The sequence below is a fragment of the Corylus avellana genome, chromosome ca2 (assembly GCF_901000735.1).
Source record: "Corylus avellana chromosome ca2, CavTom2PMs-1.0".
Lineage (NCBI taxonomy): Eukaryota > Viridiplantae > Streptophyta > Magnoliopsida > Fagales > Betulaceae > Corylus > Corylus avellana.
The window spans coordinates 42,080,402-42,101,043 of record NC_081542.1 but is presented as its reverse complement, the minus strand read 5'-3'; the positions used below and the strand labels follow the sequence as shown (position 1 = coordinate 42,101,043).

The following is a 20,642-nucleotide window of genomic DNA, read 5'->3' as shown; positions in this document are numbered from 1 at the left end:
TTGTTGGAGTGGCCGGCATTACAAAATTCCTGCAAACCGAAAGAGAAGCATAAAAATCAAGTGAAATGCTAATTTGATTTGATGATATTGCTGGGAAACTACATTTTTCTGGATCCGAATTATTTGCACACTTGTTACATTCATGAATGATTACTGTATACTCTTTAAAACATATGGTGTGCTATTCTCTGTTGTGAAAACTCTACTTTCAGTCAAATAAATATAAGCTCCCCATTACAACAATAGAAGGCTTCATATGAATTTGTGGATACCCTTTGGCGTTGATATCATGCATCATTATTGGTTCTTTGTCCACACTCATGTGCACAATATGTTCAATATATCTGCACGAGGATCAAATTTTGGTTAAGCAGAGTTTAGTATCTACCTATAAAAGCAATGTTGTTGACAAATTGAATGCTGAGCTTCAAGAGATTAACTACAATCAATTTCAAGATGGATCTGCAGATAAGCAATTTGAGAGGTGGTCCACAACTTGGTGGCAGCAATTCTGTGTGTTCTTTAAAAGAGGGGTGAACAGAGAAAGAAGACACGGGTCCGGGGTCTGCCCTTCGTAGTTGGTACATGAAGTGGCCCTACCAGGGGAGATTCCCCATCATTAAAAAAAAAAAAAGTGCTTACTTCATATACCCCCATTCTTGATTAGTTTAACTAATGTCTTTTACGTCTCCATTGCATTGTTAGCATATCCAAAACTCTTGATTCAAAATTAATATGGTTGAAACCATTCTTGACTATTAAGATTGTTATCATGATTGTTCTCTCCCGCTCTCTCTCTGGTTTAGGGTTCCATGTACATTTATGTTTGTCAAGCCATTGAATGCTAACTATTAGACTATGTTTAGTTTTAGATAACAAGACATGTAATATAAATATGAATCTTTTCAGGTAGTTGTTTTCAAATTTAATGTTCAAAATATTAAAGAAAATGCCTGCAAAATGTTTTGTTTGTAGGTTTGATCATACCTACAAACCTAAGTTTCTTTTGAAACCTAGGTTCAAATTACCTTAGGGGTTCTTTTGGCATACGTTATTAGCATACTATGTAAAGATGTTTTGTTTGGTGGATTACGTGAGATGAAATATCTAAATTGAAAAAGGAAGACCTGGAAAGAAGGAAAACAAACAAAGAAAAAGGAAAACCTGATGACCATAATTTTCTCCCATTTTTGAAGTGAAAATGCCTGCAAAACTGTTCTTTTTTGCATGTAAGCCATTATGTTTTTTAATTGCCATTGGTGGCCTAATACGCTTTTGTGGGCATACCTGATGCAAAACCTAGTAGAGATGCAAGTTTACACCCTAAGAATAAGAGATAGTAACCGCACAACAGACATGATCTTGACCCCTTGTTTACTCTATAGCTATATTCACTCACTTCTACAGAAGGCCTTCATTTCAAACTTTTTCCTAGTGCTACCCTTGTTCTGTAAGAAAAAAATGTCCATCCTTTTCACATTATTTCTCTCCTCAATGACATGGTTCCTGATATATCTACTTAAATATCTAATATTGTGCACAATATTAGGAGATTGGCATTGATATCTTTTATGAGGAGAGAATGAAAATGACTTTATGACATGAAGCAATTCATTTTGGTGAAATAAGAGCAATTCCCAAAAACAAGAATTTTAAGAAACATTGTGTGATGGTGAAGATGGATGTACCTTTATCATTCCATAAATGATAAATTTATGCAATTAATTATAAATGCACTGTTTCTTTCTATTTCAAACTTCAAGTACATGCTTCTAAAGAGAGCTAACTATATTCATCATTTTATGTACCACTAACCGCTAAATCAGGGACTTCACAAGGGTCTCCCGGTTACCACATAAGAGAATCAGTTAGTTTTGATTGCAAATGAACTTCGGTTTTTTGGCTTGTTGCTCTATTGTCTACCTTTTTCGCATGCTAGCTTCTTCAGCACTATGATTATGACAAAAGATTTGTTTTTGCAGGATGGACTTGAAAGCATTCTTGATTCTCATGCTATGGTCAAACAAATGACAAGCAAACCGGGCATGGCATCAAGATCAAGATGGTGATGTCATGAGGTCAGTGACCACCTTGAGACGGTTCAAACTAAGAAGTCAAAGTGCAAATTTCATCAATTGCAGCAGCTCCTTTTTACTCACATTCCAAACATTACCACGCTCATTTACTCGCATTCCTAACATTACATAAACCCCCTAACAACAACAAAAATTACTTTATTAAACATAAAAAACAAAAAAAACACAAAAAAAAAAAACAAAAAACAAAAAACAAAAAACGACAAAGACCATATGTAAAAGAGTTCAATATCGGACTTTGTCTTACAAGACAGCTGCGGTCATTGCATACAAGGTTCGAGTCCGAACCCTAAACCTTCCCTTAGAATTAACAGTAAAACCCAACCCCTCCACCACAAAGCCCTTGACAGAGAGGGGCTGTTGTAAGGAGTGAAAAACCTAAAATACAACTCCAAATGACACATATTCAAATGTCTAGGTGTTTCACAAAGATTATGCGGAATAAGATCTAACCTAACAATTAATATTCAACCTAATACAGATATGTAATGAACATTTAAGAACACAGATATTTGGTTACGAAGAGGAAACCATTTAGAGAACTCTCTAAATGTAAAACCTTTCCGGGGCAGTCAAATCCAGAAAATTAATCCACTATAAGAAGAATAAGGAATACAAGAAGGATTACAAAACATTTGCAATTGACACTTCCTTGCACACGACAAGCGACCCACTTGACTTCTACCGCAGTAGCCCTTTCCAGAACATCTGGCACAATTCTTCTACATAATTTCCTTTTACTGGAACTTCGATAGACTTCTCAACCGTAGATTTATCAAAGGAATAACTAAAACTCTAAGCGATTCAATTTAACGCTCACCACATATGATCTCTCTTAGCACAGCCTCTGACGAACTCTCTGGGGGTGAAAATTCGTGCCTCTGTCTTTTATAAAGATGTATATATACCCCCGACAAAACCCTAGACCTAACCCACTTAAAATGACGTTTTTGGGCATAAAACTTACAGGATGTTTGGACAGGTTAATGGGCTGTCCAGACAAGGCCTTGCGGAGCAAAAATAAGGTTTCTGGAAATGCGGTCTGGACCCGAGGAAGGCCTGTCCAGACAGGGCATGCAATGGGTGAAACCGCATTTTGGAAATGCTGTCCAGCCTTGATCAATAGCTCCGATCGATGGGCGTTTGTCTTCCGATTGAGCTACAATTTTGCAGGGACGTTCACAACACATGAATCTACATTATGAACGGTGGAGATTGGATTTTGAGCATTTTGTATCAGTGTTTGAGCCCGTGAACAGCAGCATTTGCATTTTCGAACTGAATTAAGCCAACACAAGAACTAATAGGGAGGAAGAATGTTGGGCTTTCCCTAACTATGGTGTTTTCCTATCCCCTCTCCATAGCTTATGCACCTCTTGATGTACTTCATCAAAACCACCTTCTTGCTCTAGAGTAATACTAGCTGGAAACAAACGCAAACAGCGTTACACGCTATATATCCTGTTGACAACCCTCTTTGATGCTCTCAATCGGCTGCCACATCATTTTGTGCATTCTGATAATGGAGAAACTTCTTCACACCCATTGAAGTCCATTTCCACCATGTATAACAACCACCACCATCGTCATCACCTGCTTGAAGCAAGCAAATATGGGTTGAACTTCCCTTCAACACATTCGTTATCAGTGAGCTCCAAGTTGTAATATTTTCTAGTACAACACGGATCTCATGACTAACTAGTATGATCATCAGGAAGTATTAGGGGTGTCAAAAATTACTGGGAAAATGGAACCGGATACGGGAAACCGAGGACCCGGTTCCGGTTCCGGTACACGGTTTTTACCGGGTTTCCATTTTATTTAATAATATTTATATATTATTATATTTATATATTAATATTTTTTACACTTAGATTTAGGTTTAGCACTTCTCTAGTTCTCCCCTTCATTTTCATTTCTCATGAGTCACGCCGCAAGCCTCCTCTTCTCCATTTTCTCTTCTCTTCTCTTCTTCATTTTACTTCTCCCCTTCAGTGAACACCCATTCGGCCATTCCATTTCTTGTTTCCCCCTCTTCATTTCACAACAGTACAACACCCATTTGGTGAATCTTCATTTCAAACATTTCTCACACCCATTCGGCCTCTCTCTTTCTCCGTTTCTCACTTCGCCTCCATTTCTCGCTTCATCTCCATCTCTCGCTCTGTCAGCCGAGCAATGAACACTAGCAGCCAAGTCTGGACTTTTTATTTATGGGTTTCTTTGATATTTTCTTTGATATTTTCTCTGTTGATCCATGGAAATTTTTTTGTTTTGCTTGGTTTTAGTGGATATGATTTAATCTACTCAACTTTTTAGTGTTCATTACTTCATTTACATGCATGTTCGTTAAATTTGTGATGGGCTTGTTTAATTTGGGGCACTGCAATTTCGGATTTGGTGGAAGTGGGACGATGAGCAGCGGAGAACATGGTGTAATTTTGGCCTATTATTTTACTAAGTTGAAATTTTCAGACAGTCAGTTTGGAGAGTAGGAAAAATGGAAAACAAAGAAATATATATATATATATATATATATATATATATATATATATATATATATATATATGTATTTGGTAGTTTATATTTATTGTTGTAATATTTATATATATTGTTCACTTTAGTGTATAATATATTGTTCACTTTAGTGTATAACATCTAAACACTTTTAATAGATAGAGGAGACAAATAGTCCTACTATGCAATTGGAATGTGATAATTCTGGAACCAATCCAACTTCATCTACAAATACCTTGCAATCACAAACGAACCTATCCAGAAAACCATCGGTGAATCAATCTGTTGTATGGGATCACTTCAAAAAAAATAGAACCAGTTGATAAGAACAACCCTAAGGCAATGTGCGATTATTGCAATAAAGTGTTAGGGTGTCACTGGAAAAATGGTAGTTCAGGCATGATAAGCCACCGTACCACTAGATGTTCGACCTCTCCACTTAGAAAATCGAATATACCCAAAGATCAAACTTTGTTGCAAATGCCACTTAAGACTACAATAGAAGGCAGTCAAGGAGTAGGGTTTGTGAAGTATGATCTGATTTATTTAAGAAATTTGGTTGTGCGGTATTTCATCAAAGAGGATTTGCCTTTTAGGTATGTAGAGAGTGATGAGTTTAGAGAATTGATGAATGGAATTGGACCAAGGTTCATTGTACCAAGTCGCAATACTCTACAAAAAGATTGCATGAAACTATATGAAGAAGAAAAACTTAAGTTAAAAAATGTTTTGAGCGGGAAAAGGGTTTGCATAACTACTGATACATGGACATCTCTTCAAAATTTGAACTACATAGTTGTTATCGTTGCCTTCATAGACTATGATTGGATAATGCATAAGAAAATAATCAAATTTGGCATGATTTCTAGACATATAGGTGATGATCTTGGAAGATTGGTGGAGAGTACAATGATGAAGTGGGGGATTGATAGTTTGTTCATTATTACTGTTGATAATGCTACAAACAATGATGAGATGGTTAAGTTTTTGAAAAGGAGGTTAAAGGCCAAGCCTTATTCTGTTTTGGGATGTGAATTTCTTCACGTGCAGTGTGCCGCTCATATTTTAAATCTTGTTGTAACTGAAGGGTTGAAAGGATTGGGTGCTTATGTTTCTAATATAAGGAATGCAGTAAAATTTGTGAGGTCCTCACCGGCGAGAATGACAAAGTTTAAATCATGTATAGAGCTAAAAAAGATTACATGTACGAAGATGGTATGTCTAAATGTTCAAACAAGATAGAATTCTACATACTTAATGTTGAGCTCCGCTGAGAAATATGAAAAAGCTTTTGCCCTACTTGAGGAGGATGAGAGTAATCATTTTGTTGCCTCTAGCTCTATTGAGTGGGAAAATGCTAGGCTATTTGTGAGGTTTTTGAAATCTTTTTATGATGCTACATTGAAGTTCTCTAGTTCAAAAAATGTCACCTCCAACTCATATTTCATCAAACTTTGTATTATTCAAAATACTTTGTATTATTCAAAGATGGTATTTGTAGTGATAATCCTATCCTTAGTTTAGTGAGTTTTGATATGAAAACAAAGTATGATAAGTATTGGAAGACTGTGAAGAGGATTAACTTATTGTTATATATGGCTTTTATTCTTGACCCACGTTCCAAGATGAAGGGATTAGTATTTTGGTTGAGAAGATGCAATGAAGTTGATTGGGCAAAATTTATCGAGGAAATTGTGGACTCGCTCGTGAACCGTTTGTGGGATCAATACAATTTGTTTCATGGGGAGATGGGTTATCTAACTCTGATGTAGGTATAAAAAGTTCAACTCCTACTTTTTCAAATGTTGATGATGAAGACTTGGAGGATCAAGATGTGAAATTTTTGAAGGTGTTCTCCCAACACCAAGAAGAGAACGACTTGGAGTGTAAGTCAGAGGTCGATCGATATTTGTCTGATCGTTGTGAAGCAACAACCTAAGATTTTAATATCTTACTTTGGTGGAAGGTTAATGTACTCAAATATCCTATTATCGCAGAGGTAGCCTGTGATGTATTAGCCATTCTTATTTCCACATTTGCATCTGAGTCTGCCTTCAGCAATGGAGGACGTATATTAAATTCATTTAGGAGTTCATTATCTCCATTTACAGTTGAGGCCTTGATTCGCACACAAGACTGGTTAAAGAGCTGCCCAAATAACATTGAGGAGCTGCAGAAGTTTATGGGAATGGAAAGCTATGATGAGCATAGTAACTAAATGATTATAAATTCATTACTTTTTATTATTTACTATGTTTTCATAGTTTGACATTTTATATATTATGATATTAAAATGCCATGATTTTAATATTAACCATTCTTAACGTTGTTTGTTGTTTTATTCACAGGATATAGCTAGATGATTTCTAAAGCTCGTGTGACATGCTGGATGATTTGATAATTTTTGAAGCTTGCGTAATATTGTCTTTGTAATATGTTTATGAACTATTTTTATTGTAAGGGGTATTTCTTTTGGTTGGTAGATTATTTAAATACTTGTTTTATTATTATTATTATTATTATTATTATTTTTGGGTTTTGAATTGTTGTAGTAAGGGGGTTATTTCTTGTGCATGTTGGTTTGCTTACATGCTTGTTTTTACTTTTTATTGTTTTAATGTTTTCTTTATGTACCTAATTTAAAACGATTTTTAGGGTATTTAAAAAAAATTGAATTTTTATTTCTTAGGCCCATACATGCAAAAACATTGATTTTTTAAGATTGTTGGGCTTTTTTAGGTTTATTTTTTAATTATTTGGAACAATTACAACAAAGCCCCTTTAATTTGGACAAAAAGACTAATAGATTTTTTAAAAAATGAGCCAACTTATGAAAAAAAAAAAAAAAAAGAGCTTATTTTAGGCCAAATACCTAAAATAAGCCCAAAAAATAATTTTCTTGAAAAACCAATTACCGGACCGGGTACAAACCGGAACCGGCCGGTAACTGGGACCCAATTCCCGGTTCCAGTTTCCCAAAACCAAGAACCGGGGTACCCTGGTTTCGGTTCCCGGTTTTGGCAAAAAACCGAAAAACCGAACTGGGTTGGCAACCCTATCAGCGGTGGCGGAGCCACATCTCGCCCAGAGGTGGCCGTGGTCCCCCCAAGATTTTTTGAAAAAAAAATTGTCTAGGTTCTGGTTCATCATTAATTTGTTGAGAAAACTGAAAGCTCATTTGTTTAGGTTATGGTTTTTGTTTTTTTCTAAATTGGGCCCCTCCATTCTCCTAAAAGAGCTCATTTGTTTTTTTCTAAATAAGGCCCAATTCATGCAGCTGGCCGGCTGGCCCCTCCATATTTTTTTTAAAAAATAAAATTAGTTTATGTTGCTTTTGGGCCTTTGGTGGCTGCAGGGTCCCATATTATATATTAAAAAAAATTTTGTTTCCCCTTTTCTCAAATCTCAATTTCACACGCACCTTCCTCTTCTCCCTCTCTCCGGCTCTCCCCCTCACCTCATTGCCCTCAGTCTGACAGTCCCTCTCATTTCTCAAGCCTGTAGGTCTCAATCACTCTCTCTCACAGTCACAGTCACAGGCAGTAACGCTTTGGAGATTAGATGGGTTTTGCATTTTTTGTTCCTTAAAATTTATTTAGGGTTAATTTTATATATTTAACCTTGATTTTTTTTTTTTCTCCTTAAGGCTTAATGGGTTATGGGTGTCATGTATTTTCAGGGCAAAAAATACTCAAAATAGGTGGTCATTGGTCAGATTGGATTGGGTTCATTGGGAGCTTGAATTTTTACCAGAAATAGAGGTAGGCCGTAGGTATTCCAAGCTTAATTTTTTTTTTTTTTTTTTATTTTTTTATTTTATTCTGATTCTTGAAAGACTGAAAGTGATATGATATTGTTTAATGGATGTAATGGATTTTCAGGGAAGAAAATAGGTGGTCACTAGTCAGATTGACAAATTGGATTGGGTCCATTGGGAGATTGGATTTTTACCGGAAACACTGAGATAGGTATCCCAAGAATTTGCTTAATTTTTTTTTTTATTCTGATTCCTGAAAGTGTTATATTGTTGCTGTGTTATGATAATGTTTAGCCTTTTTGGCTCTTTAGGCTTTGATCAAATTAAGAAAAATTGAATAATACATGTTAGTGGTACCCATTAATCATTATAAATAGACATCAATTTGATGTAGAAGAATTAAACAATACGGCAAAAATTGTAGCATAACTGAAAGTTTGAAAGCTTGAAACTGAGCAAAAATTGTTGTTGTGTTACTGTTTAGCCTCTTTAGGCTTTGATCAAATTAAGAGAATAATACATGTTAGTGGTACTACTCATCATAAATAGTTGCATTTGTTCTATATCGGTAATGTATATTGGTAATTCGATCGTCTATCTTACGGGGTTGTGATTTAACTTGAAAATTTTAGGTTCATGCATCATGTCAAAGTTTAAAACTCTTGATTCATTCTTTAAAAGGAAAAAAGCCGACAGTTCGAAAAGTAATACACCGTTTGATCTTAATACTAGAACTTCAAATCTCGATGAGCGTCATCTTAAATCTTCAAGGGTTGAAGATGAAGAACATCCTTGCGGAGAAGCTCTAATTGCAGAGACACAAGAGGTTCATTTTGAATTATCCACACATAATGTTGATGAAGTTGATATTTCTTCTATAGAACGTGATCCAGGATTACGTCCTCTGATGTGGGACTATCCAGTCAATCAACGGGATGAAATAAGGTGGGCTTATTTGAAATATGGTCCACATCAACTTATTCTTCGAAAGGAACAATATTCACTTTCTGGACTAGAAAAGCACCCTCGTCGCTTTCAATCTTCTTGGTTCACACAATTTTCAACTTGGCTTGAGTATTCTCGTTCTACGGATGCTGCATATGTCTACCATGTTATCTTTTTTCTACGAAAGCACTTGGACTTCCTGGATGGGATGTATTTACTATAAAGGGATTTAGAAGTTGGAAAAAGGTTCATGATGGAAAAAATTGTTCCTTTTTGAGTCATATTGGGGAGGATCCTTGTTCACCTCACAATAATGCTGTGAAAAATTGTCAGGATTTGCGAAATCAAATACAACATATTGATAAAGTATTGAATGCACAAAGTACCGAACAAATTCTAAATAATCGACTTCGTGTGAAAACTTCTATTGATGTTGCTCGGTGGCTTACATTTCAAGGATGTGCTTTAAGAGGTCATGATGAGACTCTTAATTCAAAAAATCGAGGTAATTTTCTTGAGATGATTCAAATTTTGGCATCATATAATGAGAAAGTTGCAAGTGTTGTTTTGGAAAATGCTCCACAATCTGCAAAGTATACTTCACATACAATTCAAAATGAGATTTTGCATGTCATTGCAAGTAAAATGCGAAATAAAATTCGTGAAGATATTGGAGACTCTAAATTTTATATTATTGTTGATGAAGCATGAGATGAGTCTAAGAGAGAGCAAATGGCTATTGTTTTGAGATTTGTTGACAAAGATGGTTTTATACAAGAACGTTTCTTTGATATAGTTCATGTTAAAGACACATCGGCATTGACTCTAAAGAATGGAATATCTGATGTTCTCTCTCGTTATCTCCTTGATATTTAAAATATCCATGGACAAGGATATGATGGTGCTAGTAACATGCGTGATGAATGAAAAGGATTGCAAGCATTATTTCTTAATGATTGTCCTTGTGCATACTATATTCATTGTTTTGCTCATCGATTACAATTAGCATTAGTTGCTGCATCTAGAGAGGTGGATTCTGTTCATGTGTTCTTCACAAATTTGAATTTTATTATCAATGTGGCCAGTGCTTCATGTAAACGTCATGATCTACTACAAGTTGTTCATGCAACACAAATTGCACATATGCAAGCTATTGGTGAGCTTGAAACTGGAAAAGGGGCTAACCAAATTGGCACTTTGAAGCGAGCTGGTGATTCTTGTTGGGGTTTTCATTTTAATTCTATTTGTAGCATGATAAGGATGTTTGATGCTACTTGTACAGTGCTTGAAGATGTTCAAAGAGAAGGAGGTACTTACTCTCAACGAGGAGATGCTAAGGTTGCTTATAAAATACTTACATCCTTCGAGTTCATATTTATTTTACATTTAATGAAGGAACTCATGGGCATTACTGATGTTCTTTGTCAAATTTTGCAGCAAAAATCTCTAGACATTTTGAATGCTATTCATACAGTTTCTATTGCGAAGAAACTTATCCAAAAGTTGAGAGATGATGGTTGGGATAATTTGCTTGAGAACATTGTCTCTTTCTGCAAGAAATCTGAAATTGACATTCCGGATTTGAGTGCTCGTTATATTGAAGGTCGAGGTCGTAATCAAAAGAATTACATTACAGTGGAGCATCATTATCATTTTGACATATTCAATATTGCTATCGACTTTTAATTGCAAGAGCTTGATAGTAGGTTTGGTGAAAAAGTGATGGAACTTTTGACACTTATCTTTGCTTTAGATCCAAAAGATGCTTATAAATCCTTCAAAATTGACGATATATGTATCCTTGTGGACAAGTATTATCCTCTTGATTTTTCTGAGCAAGAGAAAATTAATTTGAGATATCAGTTGAGGTATTTTGAATCTGATGTCCATACCGATCCGACATTACAAAATTTGTCTTCTGTTGCAGAATTATGCCAAGGATTGGCAAAGACAGAAAAATCAAAGACATACTATCTTATTGATAGATTGATTCGTCTTATTTTGACTCTTCCAGTGTCTACAACAACTACCGAATGAGCATTTTCAGCAATGAAAATTGTTAAAACATGACTACGCAACAAAATTGAGGATGATTTTATTGCAAATAGCTTAGTTTTTTATATTGAAAGGGAAATTGCTGAGAGCTTTGATTTAGATTCAATACTTGATTTTGTACTTCTAAAAGACCGTAAAGTGCAGTTCTAGACACTTTTTTGTATTTCTGTCTTTTTGATGTAGTGCCGACATGTGATATTTTTAATATATCAATTTGAGCACATATTTATGAATTTTTATAGATATTTTTTTGTGATGCATATATTGTGTGAATTACCAAATTTTTTGTGATGCAAAAAATTTTTAGTGTGAAAAAAATTTTTAGGACACGGAATTTTTTTTTTACGGCCCCTACATTCTGAAACGTCTGGCTCCACCACTGCCTATCAGGAACATAGATGAGACCGCAACTTTGCCTACCATCAAGCGTGCTCTGAGATCTTTCCCTGTTATGGACAAGCCATGTAGACATGGATGTAATGTAATTCTCAAAATTCTTAAGAGATTATCACACATGCAGCCGTTTCATGTACGTGGAAATGAAAAATAATGAACAGAGTTGTGAGAAATATAGCCTAGCTAGTTTTCATGGTGTCGTTCTGCTGTAACTCTTTATCTATCTATTTATCTACCTGCGGTAAATCACCCATGTACATGGGTGATTTGTTTTCCCTATTTGCTCAAGGCACTAATTCTTTGTAAGATAAAGAGAGTAAAAGCATCTGTAATAAAGTAAAACTCTCTTTGCAATGTAATAGATATAGTTTGAATTATTGTAATTGAGAGCCTTGATATAAATATTTGTGTGTGTATGTGTGTAATAAATATATATGCACAGACAAACATATAGACTTAAAATTAGATTGTTTAAGATTCAAGTTAATTTATTTAATTAACTCCAACAATAAAATCTTTAACATTAATTAATTAACTAATAATTTGTATGGATTTACGGAAAAAAAAAAAAAAAAAAAAAAAAACTTAAACAATCACAATATTTACTTTATAAATAAAATGAACAAATAAATTGAGTAACTTGTAACCAAGCTCGAGTTCGTTCAAAAATAAATAAATTAAGTTTAAACAAGTTATCTAACTTAGTAATAAGTTCGGGCTCAACTCGACTATAACCTTAATTGTTGACTTACAATGGTTAGTTATAAAAATTAAAGATGCATACTAGAATTACGTGCATTTTTTATTTATTTTTTTGACATATCCACACAAGGAAAGGGAAAGGGATGAGGGTGATTCGAACTAGTGACTGCTGCTTCATGAAGCGTGATCCTCAGCCAATTGAGTTACCCCTTGGAGACGAGAAAATTCTAGTTAGATTGTTGTGGATTGAGAATTTTTAAAATTAGGGTTCTAAGATGATGAAATTGGAGATTTTCATTATTTCGTTCTAATGTTTCAAAAGTAATGAATGAGTCTATATAGAATTACATGTAGGTTCATTCAAATTGCAATGGGTTTGACTAAATTGAGAAATTTCAAAATTTAGAGTTCTTATACATAAAAATTGGGGATTTCGGTTTTGATTTTGATTTATAATTGTTGTAAATTGATGGTTTGTATAAGAAAATATCGTATACATACACCAAGCGGCGTGTTCCTTGAAATTATGATCCTTGATATGAAAATTGGGACTGTTTGACATGTATGACAATTGTGAAATGAAATAAGGGAATTTGAAGGACGAGAAGAAGAGGAAGACAGAGACATCTTAAAACTTTTTTTTCTTTTTTTAGATATTAAAAAAATTTAAAGATTTATTTTTTAGTAAAAGTTAACAAAAAAAAAATATATTTTTTCCAAATAAAAACTGGGGTGCTTCAGTCACCCTTAAATTTTTTATCGTAATTTTTTTTTTTTTTTTAATAAAAGTTAAAACAAATATTTTTTAAAGTGATGCGGCTCCAACATGCATTGCACATGGGGACCTTGGTTTTTTTTAAAAACAAAAATATAGTGGTCTTTATTTTTACCAATTAATAATTACAAAGGGTAAAATTGGTTTTAAAAAGATAAAAGCAAAATAAAAGGATTGTCTCTAATATTACTACATCCAAATAAAATAAGGAAGTTGGATGACGCCAAAACCCATCTTCATTTGCATTGCAGGGGTATAAAATGCCAACTAGATGACATTAATGCAATTAAAAGCATTAAAATCCCCGTGAGAAATAAAATACTTTAGAAAATATATATGTAGTTTCAATGTTAAGAATAAAATCATCAAATCTTCACAAAAAATAAATAAATAAAGTAATTATAGAATTAATCAAAGATAAATGGGTGAAGCAAAAGTGATAGTTGTTAGCGTAGTCTTTATTCCTTAACCACAACAAATATTCCTATCGATTTCTTGTTGCTTTCTTCTTCAAATATTCTTCATCATTATTTCGTCCATCTGCCCTCATTAAATTCATCTACCCCAAGCCACATCAAGCTAGCGGATCAACCATCAACATCATAGTCGTCATGTTATCTTTAATTAAATGCCTTTCATGGAGAAACACATCTTGTTTGATTGGACCGTTCTTTTCTAGATAATATATCTTAAAATTGAATGAAAATTTGATATTAGAACTTTTTTATAAATGTCACAACTTTTTTTAATATATATATTAAAACTGAAAAAAAAAAATTGAAAAGATATTTAAAATGATGGTATGACACCAAGATTTATTTTAGATTTTTTCCAAATAAAAACTGGGGTGGTTCGGTCACGCATAAATTTTTTATCTCATTTTTTGTTTAATAAAGTTAAAAACAAATATTTTTTAAAGTGACGTGGCTCCAATATACATTGCACATGGGGACCATAGATTTTTTTTTTTTTTCTAAACAAAAATTTAGTAGTCTTTATTTTTACCAATTCATAATTACGAAGGGTAAAATTGGTTTTGAAATGGTCAAATTAAGGGTAGTTTAGGAAGATTCTGGTTAAAATTGGTTTCCTGTCCAACATAACGCTCAAGACCGACAGATGGGGCTAAGTTGCAACAAAGTGAAATAGTTTAATGTATTTTCATAGTTCTCAGTCCATGGAGCCAAAGTATATTTGTCCATTTTTATATATATATAAAAAAATGTTTGTTGATTGCAAATCCATTAATTGATCAAAATATATATAGACTAAACATTAATATTTGCTTATCTTACAATATATATATATATATATATATATATATATATATATATATATATTTTCTTAGTCTTTTAAAACTTCAATCTTTTACGAAGTTGGAGTTAAAATAACTATTTTTCAATAGCAAACTCTAACATCAGCTGAATAAGCTACCACTTGCTAATTAAGCCAACTAATATGTAATTGACTTAATTAAGATAGAGAACGTTCAATTACATAATTCAATTCATCTACCCCAACTGCCACACCAAATTTTTTGACTGCTTTAATGCCAATTCATCTATATATGTAAGTGCTAGATGGATCACTTAAGCAACGTCTTGAGAGTAATTTAAAAAAATGAAGCTAGTTTTTGCTTGCTTGCTAGTTTGTGCTTTGTGTTTTCAAGCTGGAACGTTGGCTATTGATTTTTACTACCTCACTATAGAATGGCCGAAGTCCTTCTGCAACTCAGGAGCTCGCATAAGTTGCACAAATGTTCCAAACCACTTCACTATCCATGGCTTATGGCAAGAGATGAACAATGGCGCCCCAATCCCTCCTCCTCCTGTCAAACAACCATTCGACAATGTTCAAGTAACTATGTTTCGCATACCTATATATATTTCTGTTTTAGTACTTTCGGGAAATTTCAATTTCTTATTATATATGTTCAACTTTACATGCAATATTCTTATAATTAATTAATTTGTTATTTGTCATGCATGCAGGTGAAAAGTGACCCAGCTCTCTACCAAACAATGCAACAAATTTGGCCTGGATTAACAGTCACAATGCCTAACGAGATATTCTGGAAGCACGAATGGGATCAACATGGAGCCTTTACCAGTTTCACTCAACATGATTACCTTAAAATAGCTGTTGATAGGGCCAATGATCTCGGAGTTCTCCAGCTGGTTCAGGAGCTCAATCATGCAGCTGGTTTATTTTTCATTAATCTCTCCTTTCTTTCTTTTCTTTCTTTTTCTAAAGAAAACTCCTACTTATTTTCTTTTCTCTTTAATTTTCTATAACAGGGATTAGTATTGGTAAGAAATATACAGTTCAGTACTTCAAGAGTGCCATACAAGCTGCAGTGGGCTTGAAACTCGGCCGGCCACTGGAAATGCACATTATATGCAACTTCGACTTGAGTGGACAGAACAAGGTGGCTCAGATACATGAGATATGGTTCTGTACCGACAACACTGGACTTCAATTCATAAACTGTACATCGAAGAGTAGTATTCGGCCATGTGGTCCTAAGGGCGTGTATGCTCTTCCTCTTCCATGATACATTTCCAATGTAGATAGTGCTTTCCAATGTAGATAGTGCTCTTCCTCTTCCCAAATGCATGCCTTTGAGATCTTTTCTTCTTCAATTGTTACCTACCTACTAATTATAATAAGAAGAGCCTGGATTTCATTATTTTGGCAATTTCGATTTATTGTATCACATGGGCCAATCTCATGACAAATTTATGCTTAACATGAATCATATATATATACGTGACTAGCTAGGTAGCTCTTATACAATTAAAAAAAATGATATAATTATATATAATAATATTCAATATTCTTTCATTGTTTAACTAATTATTATATTCTTATATACAGATTAATTCACTACTCAACATAATTAATTAATTGGTTTTACTTAAACAATAATTGAGCGAATCATATTGTATATATTATTTTTATTTAATTTCTAATACAAATATTACAAAACTGCTTTCCAAGTTAAGTCTTTATTTCTTTCTTCTCGCAGAATTTTCAATAACTAGCTGTAAGAATTATATATATGCATTGAATGGCATTGTGGCAATAAGGAAGCGGAAGGAGAAACCAAAACCAAATATGAGTAATTAATGCTCCGATCCATCTTGATTAACAATGAATTGCATCAATAAATGCACTGGTTAACAATATCAGAAAAATCCTTAATTTCAAATATATATATATATATATATATATATGAGAAAAATATTAATTTGATTCAATTACCCTACACGTCTATACCCACCTTAATTCTATGTTTGTGCACTGTGCACATAATAATTAATGAAGGAATAAAACTACAATATTAATACATTACATCATTGATAACGTAATTTAATAAAAATGATTAAATGCCCGCAGATATACATTTTGGGACCATATGAATTTAATGCTATGCTTTTTGATTTTTTCATAATCTCGATCTATATGCATCATAATTACGGGCTCAATAATTAATCATATTTTTTTTTGATAAGAATTCAGTATCTCATATATAAATCAGTCTGAAAGAAGGAGACATTTCTCCTCCCTGACAATCGCATGAATACATTCTGGGAAAGAATCCCTCCAAGTTCCCCCAAATCCCTCCCTAATAGCCATTCGAGCAATAGAATGTGCAGCCATATTAGCTGCACGTCCCACGGCCTGGACTTTCCACTGAGAGTACTCTATTAACATCACGTGGATGTCTTCCACTAGATGCCCCACTTTGCTCCAGTTAGAGGCCCCAGAGTTGATAGCATCTACTACCACTTTTGAGTCTCCTTCTAAAACAAAGTGATTCAAACCCAACTCCATACCGAATCTGAGAGCTTGACCCCCTGCCCAAGCTTCTGCAGCCCAAGGATCTAGTCGCCCTTCTAGGACCTTACTCCGAACAGCCACAATCCCTCCCTCAGAATTTCGGATTACAGCCCCCATTCCTACCAGACCTTTTTTGGGGCAAATGGCAGCGTCCCAATTGCATTTCACGAATCCCCTTGGTGGAGCAGTCCATCGCACAACCGGTCCCACAGTAGGGAACTGGGTTTCCCGTGAATTTTCCTTAGCTGCAGTAAATTCGGCTTGGTGGACCATCACCTGATGTACCAAGGTATTTGGATGTGTAAAAGGACCTCCATGGACCACTTCATTCCGTCGTAACCACACCCTCCATGACAACCCTGCAAAGAGAACAATTTCATCGGCACCACATGTCTCCACATTACCGAAAGTTGGTCCCGAGAAGGAGCTTTTCTGAAATTTTCTCATGCTCACACTCCATACGTCTCTCGCCGATGGGCAATCCCACAGGACGTGGAAGCACGTCTCCGCAGCCAAACTGCACATGGGACATAAATCATCCTTGGTTACCTTTCTCTTGTAAAGATTGGCCTTGGTGGGGAGAATCTCATGGCATGCTTTCCAGAGAAAATTTTTTTCAGCATTTGAAATTTGTAGCCTCCACAGGGTATTCCAAAACTCATGTTTGATCATAGTGGTGGAGCTCCCTGCCTTCATCTGCAGGTCCTTCTCCTTTGCCATATGATAGGCACTTTTAACAGTAAATAGACCATTAGTCGTCCCCCTCCAAGTAAGAACATCACTCCGGTTTGTACAACTCAGAGGGATTGTCAAAATACCTTTAACTTCTTCAGGAAAGAACAGCTCCTCAAGCAGCCCTTTTTTCCAGACATGTGTATCCCTATTAATGAGTTCAGCCACCTTAGCCTCTTTGTCTAGCAACCGATGGGCAGATTGTATGGCATAAGTTGTGGGGATTGGAATCCATTTGTCACCCCATATTTTTGTTTGGTCCCCATTCCCAATTCTCCAAAAGAGTCCCTCCTTAAGAAGATCATATGAACCCAAGATACTCCGCCATGCATATGACGGTTTTGACCCCAATTGGGCGTCTAGGATTGAGCCGGTTCCATAATATTTTGCCTTCATTATTTTTGCCACTAAACTGTTCGGCGAGTGCCACAAACGCCAACATTGCTTAGCAAGAAGTGCCTTGTTGAAGCATACAAAGTCCCTAAACCCCATCCCTCCTTTTCGTTTCGCTTCACCCATCTTACTCCAGTTCATCCAATGTATGTTCGAGTCACCCCACCAAAACTTTTGCATAAGCGTGTTAAGCTTATTACACAAAGCTTTGGGGAGCATGAAGACGCTCATGCAATATGTCGGGATAGCTTGTATCACCGCCTTGAGAAGGATTTCCCTCCCCGCTTGAGAGAGGAATTTGAGCTTCCAATCTTGTAGACGCATCCACACCCGATCAATAATACCCTTGAACTCTTTCGTACGAGATTTACCCACCAAGGCCGGTAGGCCCAAATACTTATCGTATCTTTGGGAACTTGGGAGACCCGATATTTCGAGAATTCTGTTTCTAGTCTCCTCCTTGGTATTACGACTAAAATAAATGGCCGTCTTGGAGGTATTTAATTTTTGTCCCGAAGCGAGTTCGTATTTCTGAAGGAGGCTTGATAAGGTGTTCCAATGATCTACATCCGCTCTGCAAAATAATAAACTATCGTCAGCGAAAAATAGATGGTTGAGTCGAGGGCCCCCCTTTGAGGTGGGGACTCCCTCCAACTCGCCTTCTCTTTCGGCCCGAGATAGAAGAGAGCTCAATGCTTCCGCAACAAGCAAAAATAAATACGGCGAAATAGGGTCGCCTTGTCGAATACCCCGAGTCGGTATAATTTTTCCCGTGGGTATCCCATTCACCAAAACAGCGTATTGGGTCGAGGAAATATATTACAAATAAAGAGAGAGAGAGAATTTCGAAACCTTTTGTTTTTTTCATTAAAATAATTAAATGCATTACGAATAAAACTTCTAGGTTTTAAATGCCCAAAACTTGTTCATTCTTTATAATGCCATGTGTCGCAATTATATGCACTCTCTAAAACATGGGTTCAGGACACGTGTCGTAATTCTAAGCACTCTCTACGTCAAAACTCGGCTTTTATATATATATATGACTAGCATGTAACCCGCGCTATGCACGGGATTCTTCATTATAATTTAATTTCAAAACTTAAACGCATTTCATCTTACTTTTTATTATAAGTTAAAATGTGTGTGTTAAAATACATATTAAAGGTTATACACGAGTAAATTACTGTACTGAACATGTATTTTTTTTTTTTTGAAATATACCAAACATCTACTTAATGAAAAATATAAAATAAAAAATAAAAATAGTAAGAAGGACACTTGAATTCTGATGATCAAAATATTAATAGAAAGTTAGTAGGAAACTCTGATATTGTTGATGTGATATTTATTATATTGTAATACAAATAAAATCCCTAAAGTTCTAATCATTTCAGAAAAATTACAGAGTAAAATAAACAAAATCTTCTCTCTTCTTTTTAATACAAAATAAAACACACATTTCACTCAATATTTAATGCAATCAAATAAATTTCTTTCAACACTTCCAAAAAATTCTAGAAAATTTGAGTAAATCACAAAACGAAGAAAAAAAAATCTAATAAAATATTCAAATGAATTAAAACATAAAATCTTATTGGTGTGATACCTATTATATTTCAATACAGTGAAACTTTCCAGAGAAACAAACATAAAAATAATTAATTTACACTCGTGAAGAATTTATACATAGATACACAAAGATAAATCAAAAAATGATATGATAAGCGTTCTACAAAAATGAAGAAGAAGCATTTTGGAAGGAAAATTCTTTTTGGTTACCTCTACAAAAGTGAAGAAGAAGTATCTATGTATCTATTTATACATAGATACCCTAGCATATAACTCGTGTTATGCGCAGGGTTCTTTATTATCTTTGATTTTAAAACTTAAACGCATCTTCATTTTTTTTTTATTAATTACAGGCTAAAATAATCATGTTAAAAAATCAATTATCACTCTTTCAATAAAAAGACATGCTAAAGGTTATATTTAAATACAAATAAAATTCACATAATTCTCAATATTTGAGAGAAAAAAAATTTATGAATACAAAATAAAACAAAATCTTTCAATCAAGATTTATTGCAATCAAATAAATCATCTATCTTATTTCAATACAAATAAAACCTATATAATTATAAATATTAAAAATAAAAGGCAAAATAATATTGCTTTCAAAAGTAGAGAAAAAAAAACCTTAAAAATATGCTTGAAAATCCGAGTAAATTACACACACACACACACACACACACACAAAATAAAAAAATAATCTATGAACATTCAAATGAATTATAACATAAGACCTTTAATTTTAGTTTAATTTATATAAATTAGAATATGTTAAAACATTGTTGGTCTGAAAAAAAAAAAAAAAAATGTTAAGAAGAATAATTACCTCCAATTTGAATTTTTAGGCCAATAGATTATG

The 20,642-nt window shown here is 34.3% G+C and overlaps 2 protein-coding genes and 1 pseudogene across 2 annotated transcripts in view; all 3 read left to right on the top strand.

Annotated features, from left to right (window-relative positions):
• Positions 1–7,034, top strand: part of LOC132172635 (probable 2-carboxy-D-arabinitol-1-phosphatase) — an 86,679-nt gene extending 79,645 nt beyond the window's left edge. The window contains exons 5-6 of the mRNA XM_059584169.1: positions 1,983–2,078; positions 6,962–7,034. Coding sequence (XP_059440152.1) covers positions 1,983–2,069 — 87 coding nt within the window. The 3' untranslated portion in view covers positions 2,070–2,078; positions 6,962–7,034. The remainder of the gene's footprint in view (positions 1–1,982; positions 2,079–6,961) is intronic.
• A 1,979-nt stretch (positions 7,035–9,013) lies between these two features.
• Positions 9,014–11,520, top strand: LOC132169823 (uncharacterized; annotated as a pseudogene).
• A 3,343-nt stretch (positions 11,521–14,863) lies between these two features.
• On the top strand, positions 14,864–15,797 carry LOC132169822 (extracellular ribonuclease LE-like). Its single transcript, XM_059580780.1, has 3 exons — positions 14,864–15,100; positions 15,235–15,445; positions 15,541–15,797. Exons 1-3 carry the CDS (start codon positions 14,864–14,866, stop codon positions 15,795–15,797), a joined length of 705 nt encoding a protein of 234 aa, XP_059436763.1.
• Positions 15,798–20,642: the final 4,845 nt, after the last annotated feature.